The sequence below is a fragment of the Meles meles genome, chromosome 13, assembly GCF_922984935.1.
Source record: "Meles meles chromosome 13, mMelMel3.1 paternal haplotype, whole genome shotgun sequence".
In the NCBI taxonomy this organism is placed as follows: Eukaryota; Metazoa; Chordata; class Mammalia; order Carnivora; family Mustelidae; genus Meles; species Meles meles.
Window position 1 is genome coordinate 61,362,741 of NC_060078.1, and position 14,980 is coordinate 61,377,720.

The 14,980-nt window shown below is 46.0% G+C and overlaps 1 protein-coding gene across 2 annotated transcripts in view; it reads left to right on the forward strand.

The window, feature by feature from the left end:
• Positions 1-14,980, forward strand: part of SUFU (SUFU negative regulator of hedgehog signaling) — a 114,885-nt gene that overhangs the window by 3,799 nt on the left and 96,106 nt on the right. For both annotated transcript variants that reach the window (XM_046026642.1, XM_046026644.1), the window contains exon 2: positions 732-866. In XM_046026642.1, coding sequence (XP_045882598.1) covers positions 732-866 — 135 coding nt within the window. The remainder of the gene's footprint in view (positions 1-731; positions 867-14,980) is intronic.

Below are 14,980 nucleotides of genomic sequence, written 5' to 3' on the forward strand. Positions count from 1 at the left end.
GCCCCAAATCATTTAATATTCCAGCTCTACCTTTGCGGCGACAGTCTCCTGGGATCATCTTCTGGATGCAGGAACTCCCAAGGCTCATTCTGGCCTGCTGCAGTTCTCTGTGCAGGGCTGAGCTAGCCTAAGTGTGGCCTTTGTCACTTGCATGAGAAAAGACCAGTTTTGGTCTGTGGGGTGTAGGCCGGGGTCTGAAGGCATTGGATTTGTTTAGAGCAAACTGTAATTAACATAGGGCACAATATAGTCTTTCAGGAATTAGCTGTCTAAGAGGCAGGAGTGGAGCTGAGCCTCTGCTTCCAGGAACAATGCCCATTAGGGATGCCCAGGATGGTCTTTCAACCAAAGCCAGTTGATTGAGTAATGCACCTCTTGCCTTGAAGCTTGGCATGATTACAGGCTTCATGGAAGAGAGGTAATCCCTGTCAATCCTGTTTGGGATTGGTAATTTGAAATTGGAGGAAGTAAAAGGGGTAACCACCTAGTCTGTTTATTTCTAAAAGAGGTCCTGCATCTGGGCGATTGAAGGGAGCCTCTTCTGCTTCTGGAATTGGGCAACTTCTAGTTGATAAGACCATCCCTTGGTCTTATCCTGGAGGTGTGGCTTCCTTTTAGTCGTCCCACGTTCCTCTAGGATGGGGTCTTTAGATTGGTAAGGCATGACCTCTTAGCTTCACATTGTCTGCTTTCAGGCTCACACTGACTCCACTGTGTTTTGTCTTTTGCAGGTTGGGCGGCCCAGATCCCCTGGACTATGTTAGCATGTACAGGAACATGGGGAGCCCTTCTGCCAATATCCCTGAACACTGGCACTACATCAGCTTCGGCCTGAGTGATCTCTATGGTGACAGCAGAGTCCACGAGTGAGTATAGGGCACTTGCCCACCCTCCACCTGTCTCTTCCTTAGCCTTGAGCCTTATTTCTGGGTTTTCCCTGAGCAGAGGTGATAATGTCATAATTCTGTGTGGTTGGCACTGCTCAGGTTGAACCTTTGGGTTTCTGCCCTCTGCTTGTATCTGCTTGTGCCAGAGTGATCCAGGTCAGCACCTGAACTCTGCTCATCTGGTGTAGGACAGTGTTGATGATGAGCAAGTGTTCCAAAACCAACAGGTTTTTCCAAATTGCTCTGGTGTTTGAGCTCAGAGGACAGGCAGCCTAGCTATGATCCAGAATTTGAATTGATGCCTCTAAGTCTCCTTGTTTTTTTTTCCCTCCTCTAGCTTGTTGTGAAAAAATTTAAACATAAAGCATAGTTGAAAGAATTTTATAGCCAACACACAAATACCTACTACCTAGATTCTGCATTTAACATTTTACTCCTCTTGCTGTATCATGAATATATCCATCTCTTTCCCTCTGTTGATCTTACTTACTTCCTTGTAACCTGCAGTTGTCTGTGCTCAGCCTATACATAGTACATTTTTTATTCTAGTCTCTCTCCCGTTTTCTGCCCTGTATACTTCCAAATCCTGTCTCCCCTATGTACCCCCATAACCACTGAATTTAAATAAATTTTAATATTAAGTTAAACATCAACTTAGTATTAAGTCAGCTAAAACCATAACAGCAACACTAATAATAATGAAAGCTAACATTTATTATGTTATAGCATTGATTATGAACCAAGTGGTCTCCTAGTCACTTTGCATGTATAAACTAATTTTATTTTTACCACAACCATATAATACTGGTAGATACTCATATTTGTCCCATTTTACAGATGAGGAAACTGAGCTACAAAGAGAGTCTATAACTTGTTTAAGGTCACACAGCTTGGAGGTAGTGGAGCCAGGATTCTAATGCAGGCATTCTGGCTCTAGAGTTCATGTTCTTAATGACTGTGTTCTACTGTCTCTTAAACAATGATATCATGTCCTTGAGTAAGTTACTATCTATAATTTAAAAAAAACACAAATATTTTGTTCCATCTATACTCTTTCGTGAGAGGGGTTCTTTTCTTCAATTTATGTGTTGTCTTCCTTCCCTCTCATCAGCACAGTTAATCAAGAGCTGATTGTATTTCTGTTATCATATCCTCTCCTGCTTTTAGCTTTTGTCGTATCTTTTCTGCCTCTTACACTATCTTTTTGGTATCTTGGTGATGACTACTTAGCATGTATAGGTTGAAAGACTAAGGGGCTCGGGGCGCCTGGGTGGCTCAGTGGGTTAAAGCCTCTGCTTTTGGCTCAGGTCATGATCTCAGGGTCCTGGGATCGAGCCCCACATCAGGCTCTCTGCTCAGCAGGGACCCTGCTTCCTCCTCTCTCTCTGCCTGCCTCTCTGCCTACTTGTGATCTCTGTCAAATAAATAAATAAAATCTTGAAAAAAAAATAAATTAAAAAAAAAAAAAAAAGAAAGAAAGACTAAGGGGCTCTTCCTGTCCTGCATCAGCATAAGAGGTTGATTCTGGGATGATGAAAATCATCAGGGGGTGTGTGTGTGTGGTTTTTTGTTTGTTTGTTTTTATTTTTGTTTTTTTGCTTTGTTTTAGTTCTTAGTATCTTCCTTATGATCACATCAGATACTTTACAATCTTACCAGGTTCTTTTGTTATCTCTATTTTATAGATGAGAAAATCGAATCACTTGAGGGGTAAATGAATTGCCTAAAGGAAAAGAACTAGGATTCAGTTGAACTGTCTTGAGTCCAAAGTCTGAGTTTTTAACCACTAGAGTGTTCTACCTCTCTGATCACAGGTCCAACCTAACTTCCTCTTCTCTCTCATTAAGCTGGGGGCCCAGGCCTCATCTCCTTACTGATCACATGTCAAGAGCAATGCCTGGGCCTGCCTTTATAGCCTTCCAGACAGATCCATTGCAATGTCAGCAGAAGGCTTTGGGAACAGTGAATTAATCTTGCCTGAATGGGGACCCTGCATTACAGTATTAATAATGGAGATAGAATAGCAAACAGATGTGGGCAGTAAAGGCAGTATGCTGGACTTTAATGTATATTTTTAATAAGAACCTGCAGAGGGTGTGTAGTGCAGTTAGCCTGTACCTTTTTGTTGACAGATTTATTCCAGTCAGAAGAATACCATTTCCTATGTAGCTTAAAGATTCTTGCAGTATACCTGCTTATCAGTGATGGGTCCAGAGCCCAAAGTGACGTGAAGAACGTAATTGAGAAAGCCCAATATTTCAGAGGGGGCAACCTCTGAATTTTAAAGAGGGCCTTCCTGGGGCACCTGGGTGGCTCAGTGGATTAAGCCGCTGCCTTCGGCTCGGGTCATGATCTCAGGGTCCTGGGATCGAGCCCCGCGTCGGGCTCTCTGCTCCGCAGGGAGACTGCTTCCTCCTCTCTCTCTGCCTGCCTCTCTGCCTGCTTGTGATCTCTCTCTCTGTCAAATAAATAAATAAAATCTTTAAAAAAAAAAAATAAAGAGGGCCTTCCTTACTGTTTTTCCACGTTTGAAAGTACCCCATTATATGTGTGTCATTTCTGTATGATAAAGCACTGTGATATTCATATGTCATTTATGACAATAGTGAGACCTCAAGTTAGGCTGTACCTCACCACTGGAACCTAGTATTTTCTGGTATTATGTCCTGCCACAAGAAGGACATGGAAGGAGTGTTCTTGGAAGGAAAAGATAGTGTAAGAGACAAAAAAGATACGACAAGTTCTGGTCTATGTTGCAGAAGTCAAAAGTACGTTTGTAATTGGCCTTGTGCTGGTGTGACTGGTCTCTTCTCAATCTTGGTAAGTTTCTTGAAGAAAAGTTTGCTTTTCCAAACATTTCATGTGGCAAGGCCTCTTTGAAATGGATTTAAAGATTCTTATTTAATTAGTGCTTACTTGAAGCTGGGGTCAAAAAGGTGAGTGTTCTACCATCCAGTTTATTTATTTATTTTAAAAGATTTTATTTATTTGTCAGAGAGAGAGAGTGCGTGCAAGCAGGGGGTGTGGCAGGCAGAGGGAGAAACAGATTCCATGCTGAGCAAGGAGCCTCATGTGGGACTTGATTTCAGGACCCCGGGATCATGAACTGAGCCAAAGGCAGATGCTTATCCGACTGAACCACCTGAGCATCCCTACCATCCAGTGTGTTTATTTTTAAAAGATTTTACTTACTTATTTGACAGAGAGAGAGAGAGAGAGAGAGCGCGCGCACGCACAAGCAGGGGGACCAGCAGAGGGAGAGGGAGAAGCAGACTCTCCGCTGAGCAGGGAGCCTGACTCCGGGCTTGATCCCAGGACCCTGGGATCATGACCTGAGCCAAAGCCAGACACTCAATAACTGAGCCACCCAGGCATCCCTGTCACAAAAGATTCTAAATCTGAGGCCAGCTTTCTCTTTGTTCAACAGATTAGCAAGTATGAGAGAGGTGTTGAAAAGATGCACTAACACCAAATCAAATCTGACCCTAGACGTGTTTAGAACAATTGAAAACAAATTATAAAGGGAACTTTTTTTTTTTTTTTTAAAGTAAGATTCAAGGGCACTTGGGTGGCTCAGTTGACTAAGTGTCTGACTCTTGTTTTTGGCTTAGGTCATGATCTCAAGGTCATAGTTGGAGCCCTGCATCCCACTCCACTCTGGGCATGGAGCCTGCTTAGGATTCTCTCTGTCAGGGCACCTGGGTGGCACAGCACTGAAGTCTGACTCTTGGTTTTGGCTTAGGTCGTGATCTCAGGGTCATTGAGATGGAGCCTGGTGTCAGGCTTTGCGCTCAGTGGGGAGTCTGCTTGTATCCCTCCCCCATCCCCCACTCGTGCTCCAGTGCACACTCTCTCTCTCTCAAATAAATAAATAAGTAAAATAAAAATAAAAAGTATGATTCAGTACTGTTATTGTCACAGATAAATAGGAAACACTGATCTAGTTCATGTCCCTTAATTGTAAATGGAGGAAAGTAAAGAAGCCTGCTGAAGGCAGTGCAGCAAGCTGATGAGAGTGGCAGGGTGTCCCAGCGTCCCCACTGTCCTACCCTCGCTTTCATGACTGGGGAGAAATGACTGTATGGACGTTGTTTGTCTTTAGCATAATTATATAGGCAAACTTCTTTTTTATTTTTTACTGTATTCCAGGTTAGTGCTAAATTGTTTTCATAAAGGTATCCTTTTATGCTATCCCCATAGTAATTCTGTGACACAAGGAATTCTTACTATGTCTTGCTTATAGATACAGAAATGTAGGCTAACGAGCTTACTGCATAGCTGGTGAACCAGAGGCCAGGTCCAGTGATCCCACAGCCTGTATTCTGAACCACTGTGCTGTACTGCCTTTCCATTTTGATCAGTCACCAGCATTTATTAAATGCCTACTGTATGCCTCCTCCCTTTAAGATCTGTCCTTTTCACAGCTTGTTGAGGATAGGGACAAGCTGCAGTCCAGGGGTCCCCTAGCAGGCTTACTGTGGGAGTAGGCAGGAACCCCCCAGCCTGGAAGCCCTGAAGGAAGTGAAGAGCAGGCTGGTTGCCTGAGCCCCGGAATGGCCAGTTCCATCCAGGTTCTTTCCCTATTCACGGTCACCAAAGGAAACTGGACAAGAGAGCGCTTGTTTGGATTAAAAGGCTCTTAAGAGGCTCTTTCTGAAGTTGGAGAGATGGACCAAGTTCCAGCCCCAGGTAGCCACAGGGGAGAATGGAGTGCTTTTCTAGGAACCCTAAGGCTCCCCTCGCTGACTTCAGTGGCGGAGATTGTCCTGTTGCTCTTGCCCCGGACTTGGGACAAGTGAGACAGATGATCTTCAGCTGCCAAGCGCCTGTCGGAAGCCTCCGGCTCCAGCCGTTCCCTTTGTGGCCAGCAGCTGTGGCCTGGAATGTGGAGGTCTGCAGGGCTGTGGAAGGGTGGCTTCAGCCCTGCTCTCTGTGAGGATTTCTGGCTGGCCCTGGTCCTGCCAGCAGCTCTCCCAAACAGACTCCCAAACAGAGTGTGTTTGTAATCTCAGGCAGACTTCCCTGGTGGGATTCCACTGGGTAGGTCATCTTCTGGACACGTCGGCTCGTTCCAAAGACAGCCTTTGTGTGCCGTTGACCCACAGCCTGGCAGCTCCTCAGGGAAGAGCCTGTGCCTCACGTCTGCCGCCCATGGTCCATCGGGGCTCTGCCCCACAAGTGCTGGGCTTCTTGGTGGGTAGGTGTGTGGAATCTGGAGTTGTTCTTGCCCCCTTGGGGCTGGAACTGCCACTGACTGGCTTTCTGAGGCTGTCTCTGCTGGGTTGGTAGAGAACCTCCTTTTCCCTTCAGGTTCCTCTGAGTTGGGCTCTGTACCGAATGAGTTATTTATTAAAACACTGGATACAGATTAACTTTTCCACATGTTGTTTTGTGTGGCCTTCATCCCCTGCAGTTGGGAAATGATAATTTTCCCTTCTCAAAGCTGGGTTTGCAGGAACTTTTTAATATGTCGTTTCATCCTCTGTGGTTTCCAGTGGACATCCTGCCTTTGCCTTACCACACCTGTCCTGGGAACACGGTCCCTCCTCTGGTTGGGCCTTTGCTTTCTTCCCAGAGCTCTGGTGAAGCTGACAACCAGAATCCCTGTGTGAACCACCCACAGATGGCAGCCCAACTCTCCCCGTGGCTGGCACAGCAGGCTGAGGAAGTGCTCTGCAGGCTCCCGGCTGGGCAGGCCTCCCTGAAGCTCTGGTCCCTCAGCCGTTCATCTCCGAGGTGTTGAGTTTTGGGAAGACTGTGTGAAATGGTGGTGCTCTCTGCTCAGAGGAGGGTCCCTGGGCTACCTAGAAAGAGTGGGGTGGCCGTGGCCCTTGCCCAGGGAGTAATGGCCAGCAGCAGGGCTAGAGCTCTTCTTTTTAATTTTTTTTTAAATTTTATTTTTATTATTATTATTTTTAAATTTTTTTATAAACATATAATGTATTATTAGCCCCCGGTGTACAGGTCTGTGAATCGCCAGGTTTACACACTTTACAGCGCTCACCATATCACATTCCCTCCCTGATGTCCATAATCCCACCACCCTCTCCCTACCCCCCTCCCCCCCGCCACCCTCAGTTTGTTTTGTGACATTAAGAGTCTCTTATGGTTTGTCTCCCTCCCGATCCCATCTTGTTTCATTTATTCTTTTCCTACCCCCCAAGCCCCCCATGTTGCATCTCCACTTCCTCATATCAGGGAGATCATATGATAGTTGTCTTTCTCTGATTGACTTATTTCTCTAAGCATAATACCCTCTAGTTCCATCCACATCGTCGCAAATGGCAAGATTTCATTTCTTTTGATGGCTGCATAGTATTCCATTGTGTACACACACACACCACATCTTCTTTATCCATTCATCTGTTGGTGGACATCTAGGTTCTTTCCATAGTTTGGCTATTGTGGACATTGCTGCTATAAACATTTGGGTGCACGTGTGGGCTGGAGCTCTTCTTGAAGCCGAAAGCACCACTTTGGGCTGGATTTCAGGCCCCAGATCTCTGAGTTGTGAAATGTTGAGAATTCCATTTCTTTTGTAACCACAGGAAGACCTAAGGCACTGTGGGGCTCCCGGTAGATCTGTGTGGGTATGTGGCTTCATCCTTTGAAAAGCATTTCATTTGCAGCGTGGATTATCTCTTTCTTCATGGGGTAAGGAATCCAGATTTTCCAATTCAGAGAATCCCTCAGCAATAAGGAGACAGTTGGGAAGGGATTCCTTGAGATAACCCAGTCAAACTCACTTTATTATTATTATTTTTTAAGATTTTATTTATGTATTTGACAGAGAGAAAGCGTGCACACAAGCAGGGGGAGAGGGAGAGGGAGAATCAGGCTCTGCGCTGAGCAGCAAGCCCGATGCGGGACTCCATCCCAGGACCCTGAGATCATGACCTGAGCTGAAGGCAGAGGCTTAACCCACTGAGCCACCCAGGCCCCCCACCTCCCGCCCACTTTAAAAAGTTCAAGCAGTCTAATTATGGGGAGTGACTGACGATCACTGGGCTGGTCAGCTCTGGGAGATTTCATTCTTTTCCTACAGAGGCAAAGACTTGGAAGCCTTTATTGGTTTGACATGATTGGGTCTCTCAGTCCCAGGAATCTTCCCTGTTCAGACCGCCTTTCTAGGTTCCCATCTTCCACACCTGAAGGCTTTTTCCTTTTTGAATGCTGGTCTTCATGCCTGCCGTGTGTGGTTCTCAGTTTGCCAGCCTTTCCCTGGCCCAGATTTCTGACTCAGAGCTCCTGACTCGACTTTGGCCTCTGGCTCCTCAATTCATTCTTCCATCCTGCCTCTGAGGTATCCCACTGAGCCTTGTTTCCTGTTTCAGTAGTGTAGTTCTGATGTTGGGCCCTAGGGTGCATGTGCAGTGACCTTTCCTTCTCTGACCTGAGCCCCACAGGAATGGTCTCCTCACTCCAGCACGTGCCTTTGCAGAGATCTCTGCCCTCCCTGCCTGCGGAGCTCTCTGACACAGAGCCTGGGGCTGCAGAGCACGTCCCTCCAGCAAAGCTCTGTTGAGTGCCTGGTACAGAACATTTGGGAAGATGACGTGTTCAGGTGGAGGTGGGGGACCATGAGAAATTATATCTAACTTCTGTCCTTGAAACACCCAACATCTGCTTGGTAAAAGAGGCAGAGACCCTGGGAAAGAAGAATACAATGGGGTTTGGGGCTGGGAGGATGTTTTTGGCTTTGCCCAACTTCTGTGTCTTTGAGGCCGCCTCCCCTGACCCTGTGATCTACAGTATTTCGAGAAACTCAAAATAGGTAATAATTGTAAGCCCTTATAGCTTCCACTGTGTGCAAGGCACTGTTCTAAGTGCTTTAAATAAACTCATCTCATTCTCATAGCAGATTTGTGGGGTAAGTATCGATATCTTTTTTGTGAGGAAACTGAGGCACTAAGACATTAAGGAACTTACCCACCCGGCCAGTGAATGCCCGAGCTGGGTTGTAAATGCAGGCAGTCTGGCTCCAGAAGTGCCCAACCCTCCCTTCCTCTACCCACATAGAAGGGGGCCGGGGGCAGGGGGTGGGGGCGGGCTGGCCTGAGGCCTCTGTTACAAATCATGAACCCAAGTTCAAAAGTATCTTGGCTTAATGGAGTGTGAATAGCTAAGCAGGACGTGCTTGGTAGGAGAAATGTGGAGCTGGACATTGAAGCAACTTTGTAGAGAAGGAAGAGTCCTGCTGGGTAATGGCAGGAGGGTGGGTGACAGGATCCTGTTTCATCTCTGCAGTTAGGGCTTCTGCTGCCTTACTATAGTCATGTTTAGAAGTTGTCAGGAAATCCCGCAACTCTCAAAGACACAGAGGTGATGCTCCTGGCTTGGGTGTCACGGTCCCACGGTGGTGCTTCTTCAGCAGTCAGGGATGTGTCCGGCATGCCAGCAGCCCAGGGTACGCCCTGACCAGGATGTGTGGGACTTCTGTTCATTCTCTCGGCGGGGGGGGGGGGGGGGGAGGGGGGTGCGGAAATGAGGGTCATTTCCAAGGACCCACACCATCTAGCTGAGGTGTGTACAGTGCTAATCTGGGAGGGATATTTGTTTTGATAGAAGGTATCTTGTCCATGACATTTTTTTCTTCTGTCTTCATATTAATGTTCATTGTCATATCACTTTTTTTTAGGATTTTATTAGAGAGAGAGAGAGCGTGAGCACAAGCAGGGGAAATGGCATGCAGAGGGAGAGGGAGAAGCAGACCCCCTACTGAGCAGGAAGCCTGACGAGGTGGGGCTGGATCCCAGGACCCAGAGATCATGCCTGAGCCCAAGGCAGAGGCTTAATAGACTGAGCCACCCATGGCCTCTGTCATACCACTTTTTAAAAAAACATTTTAATTCCTGGGGTGCCTGGATGGCTCAGTCATCCCATCAGTGGGGAGTCTCCCACTCCCCCACTTGTGTTCCCTCTCTAGCTGTGTCTGTCTGTCAAATAAATAAATAAAATCTTAAAAATTAAAAAAAAAAATTGTAACACATAGTACAGAGTTCCCATATACACTTTTACTTTACTTTGTTATAGTTTCCCTTGTTACTAACATCTTGCATTAGTGTGCTGTATTTGTTACAATTGATGAACCAATGCTGATACATTATTTCTAATCTATGTCTACAGTTTTCTCTTTGTGTTATGTAGTTTTCTCTTTGTGTTATATAGTTTTATGAGTTTTGATAAATACATGTCCTAAAATACCATTACGGTATCATGCAGAGTACTTTCACTGCCCTAAAAATGTGCTGTTCTTCGCGTATTGATCCCTCCCTCCCCCCCCAAGCCTCTTGCACCCACTGATTGTCTTACTGTATTGCCTTTTCCAAAATGTCATGCAGTTGGAATCATACAATACATAGCCTTTTCAGACTGACTTCTTTCACTGAGCACTATGCATTTAAGGTTCCTCCATGTCTTTTTGTGGTTTGCTCAGTTCCTTTTATCACTGAGTAATACTCCATTGTGAGTATGTACTACTGTTTATTCATTTATTATTGAAGAACATCTTATTTCCAGTGTTCGGCAATTTTGGATAAAGCTTCCATAAACATTCATAGGCAGGTTTTGGTGTGGACTTAAGTTTCAACTCATTTGGGTAAAGTTGCTGGATCATATGGTAAGAGTATGTTTAATTTTGTAAGAAATAGCCAAACCTTTCCAAACTTTTCCAAAGTGACTGTACTATTTTGCATTCCCAGCAGTGAATAGGAGGTCCTCTTATTCTGTGTCCTCACCAGCATTTGGTATTGTCAGTTTTTGGATTTTAGCCATTCTAATAGGGATGGCGTGGTATCTCATTGTTTTATTAATTTGCAGTCCCCTGATGCCATATGATGTTGAACATCTTGTCATATGCTTCTTTCCACCTATATCTCTTCTTTGGTGACACATCTTGGTTTTTGTTCTAACCTCATCCCACTTCCCACTTCACCTCCAACCACACATACCCTTTTTCTCATTATGGGTTCAGACATAATTATGGGGCTGATTATGTTTTTGGCATGTTTGCCTTTTGGTCACTTCTCAGGCAATTAAGTGAGTCAGTTCCACTGATCCTTATTGGGTCCACATCTGAATTCCTTTGTTGGTTTTAACTGGGGCTGGCTCATGAGTTCTATATGTTTTCCCCAGTGATGTTGTTGTCTATAAAGTCTGTAGCTGGTACTGGGACGTGTAGTCTTTTTTTTTTTTTTTTTTTTTTTAAAGATTTTTTTATTTATTTATTTGACAGAGAGAGAGATCACAAGTAGGCAGAGAGGAAGGCAGAGAGAGAGAGAGGAGGAAGCAGGCTCCCCGCGGAGCAGAGAGCCCGATGCGGGGCTCGATCCCAGGACCCCGAGATCATGACCTGAGCCGAAGGCAGCAGCTTAATCCACTGAGCCACCCAGGCGCCCCGGGACCTGTAGTCTTAATCTCAAGGTTCAAGATTGATTGTGCTTTCCAGTACAGATGATAGAAGGACTTGTGTGCAAACTTGTCCTCTTCAGACCCTGGTGAGTTTCACATTGCTTTAGACAAAAAATGAGTACACCAGGTTCCTTGAGATCCCAGCTGGACCTCAAACTTTCTGTCTTAATTGAACCTGCTTTGAGAAGACTTTTCCAAAATCCAAAACTTTCCTGGCCTCTCCTTTTCTTGTTCCATCCATCCGTGCTGTTACTTTTTAGTTATAAATTTGCTTTTTTTTTTTTTTTTAAGATTTTATTTATTTATTTGACAGAGAGAGAGATCACAAGTAGGCAGAGAGAGAGGAGGAAGCAGGCTCCCTGCGGAGCAGAGAGCCCGATGCGGGGCTCGATCCCAGGACCCTGAGATCATGACCTGAGCCGAAGGCAGCGGCTTAATCCACTGAGCCACCCAGGTGCCCCATAAATTTGCTTTTTTAATTTATGAATACAGTTGAACCACTTTATGCAAATGTTGAAAATTAGAGAAGGGAGTAAAAAAATTCTTCCTAATCCTATCACCTTTTGTTTGTGATCTTATGTCCGTCTTCACGATGATTTCTGAGTGTTGTTGGCCTGGGTGTGTATTAGGCTTTTGTCTTGTGTGAGTCCCCTCACTTTGGGAAGTAACATCTTCTCCAAAGCTTTCTGCCTGGCTAGTGCTTTTCTCCTAAATTCAGTTGGCCCAGGGCTGGTAGGGCTTCCAAATTATGAAAACAGCACATTTGCTGGGGAAGATGGTTCCTACCCATTGCCAGGTTGCATTAATTACATCTTTTCTTTTAAGATTTTATTAATTTATTTGACAGAGAGCACAAGCAGGGGGAGCAGCAGGCAGAGAGAGAGGGAGAAGCAAGCTCCCTGCTGAGTAGAGAGCCCAACATGGGGCTCGATCCCAGGACCTTGGGATCATGTCCTGAGCCAAGGCAGTCGTTTAACCAACTGAGCCACTCAGGTGCCCCTACACATTTTTTTCCTTATAATTTTCTAAAAAGATTTATTTATCATATTATTTTTTTTTTAAAGATTTTATTTATGTATTTGACAGAGATCACAAGTAGGCAGAGAGGTAGGCAGAGAGGCAGGCAAAGAGAGAGTGAGAGGGAAGCAGGCTCCCTGCGGAGCAGAGAGCCCGACGCGGGACTCGATCCCAGGCCCCTGAGATCATGACCCGAGCCGAAGGCAACGGCCCAAACCACTGAGCCACCCAGGCGCCCCTATCATATTATTTATTCATTCATTTAGAGAGAGAGAGAATGTGAGTTAGGGGGCCAGAGGGAGAGAGAGAATCCTCTCTCTCACTCACTCACTGAAGCAAACTCACTGCTGAGTGCGGAGCCTGATGCAGGGCTCTATCCCAGGACCCTGAGATCATGACCTGAGCCAAAATCAAGTCAGCCACCTAACCAACTGAGACACCCACGTGCCCCAACTACATCTTTTTATTTATTTGTTTATTTATTTATTTATTTTTCCTTTGCTGCTTGACTTCTCATAGGAATGAAGAGCAGTTTAGGTAGTAAATGTCCTGTGCAGGGTGCTGGCCACCCATCTCTCAGTTAATACCTCAGGGTCTTACATACAAATCACCACGCATGGTGGTAGTCCTGAGGGGGTGTTGTTCCTGCTGTTGTTTTCCCATGTATATAAGTATGTATGTGTGTGTGTGTATGTGTGTATTTATAAAAATATTTATTCATTTGGGCAGGGAGGGGCAGAGGTAGAAGGAGAGAAAGTCTCTAAGCAGACTCCACGCTGAGTGCGGAGGCTGATGCGGGACTGGATCTAACGACCCTGGGTTTATGACCTGAGCCAAACCAAGAGTTGGACACTTACCCAACTATGCTGCCCATGCACCTCTGTTTTCCTGTTAGAAAGGTGATCAGTGGTTAGATTTGGTGGTCATTGTCACCTGGGAATAAACGCCACGAGCCTCCTTCTTTCTCCCTTTCTTTGCTGTGTGGTTACAGAAGACCGAGACTCGCCTTAAAGAGTGCCCTAGGCTTCTTGTACCCAGTGTACACAGAAGTTTCACAAGTATAAGCACGGGTGCCAAGGGATAGATGAGATCCTTTTCAGGTGATTTCCTGAAGTACGTAGGCTACCATTTGGGGCTTTTGAGGCTTTCTGCCATATATAGGAATCAAATAATTTAATAATAGCATTAGGTTTCCTGGGTGATGGGTGGGTACACTTGGTTCCCATCCAGCATTAATCACTGGCCTGTTTGGAGGCCGGCCATTCATTTACTACAGAGATAGTCATTGCTGGGGCAGTTCTGGGCATGAGGAGTATATTAATGAGCAGCGTACTCTTGGTGTGCTCTTCATGGAGCCTCCAGTCTTTTTGGCTGAAGAGTCCTTGAACTGGAAAACATTAGGGGGCAGACGGGCCGGATACAGCCTTGGAATCTTAAGTGATCACATGTAACCTCCTTGTCTTCTTTTCTACAGTCCATGCCTTGAGGCCTGGTGGATGGTTTTCTTTAAGTAGGAGTCCCGATGCTCAGAAACATGGCCAGGCCTATGCTTGGGGCTAGATTAGCTGCCCGTATGTTAGGGAAAATATGGGTTCATAGTAGCTTCTCAGAGGGACGTGTTCCACTAGACTCCAGGCCCTTTATGAGTGTGTTAGTAAAAGATAGTGGCTTTCAAAGATCCCTTTCCTTCCGGCTCCCTTCCATATTATTCAGGCTTCTTGAGTTCTAGTCATAGAACCGGCTTTGCCACAAGAAGACCAATCAAGGAAAATATTTTGTGTTTCCAGTGCTGACTTCCATGTGATACCTGCGGGCACTTGAAGCCCTGCCTCTGACCACCAGTCTCCCTTACTCTGGTCTCATGCCTTTCAACACGAGGGTAGGAGTTCAGGAGCCAGGCCTGAGGGGAGGGGTAACTACTAGAGAATGGGGCCTGGCCCAGGCTTTCCATCCCATCCCAGGGGGTCAAGCTGGCTGGCTGCACTTTCTGCTGATGATGGATTTTGACTCCTGAAGGCTTCTGAATCGCTTGGTTGGTTAGAGGAGAAAGGGTAGTGGCTATCTCCTCTTAGTGGTGACAGACGACGACACCGAGGCTTGCCCTAACCCCTTCTCCTTCCTGCTCCAGCTTTTCCAGTGTATCGAGTTGCAGACATGCTGGATTCCTGCCCTTCTGGAGCCAGTCTCGCAATTTTTCATTCCCATGGCCAGGGTTTTGTGCAGAGGAGAGGCCCAGGGTGAAGGCAGTGGCAGCACAGGGAGCCTTTGGGATTGGAGCTTTCTTTGCAGGAACACTGCTGACACGGATCCCTTGGTTCTGTGCTAGCTCTGTGGCCGGGGGCAGTCAACCACAGCATCTCACGCTTGTCCCCCCTCTGCTTAGCACCATCCAGTGGCTTCCCACTGATAGCCCTCACTTTGGGCTTTCTCTGGCAGGTGAGAAAGCATTCTCACACCAGTAGTGAAGAATTCTCTCAGCCCAGCACCAAGTCTGAGCATTTAGCTCTTTCAGGGGGAGTACTTCAGTCTGGACAGACCCTTACTCACCTAAGAGGGGAGATAATCCAAGTGCACTGCGTTTTCATAGGACTCAGAGCCTTCCTTTTGGGAGGTGGTGTGTGATTTTGGTAAAAGTGTCTGAACTTTGCTTTATCAGGGTGGTGGTG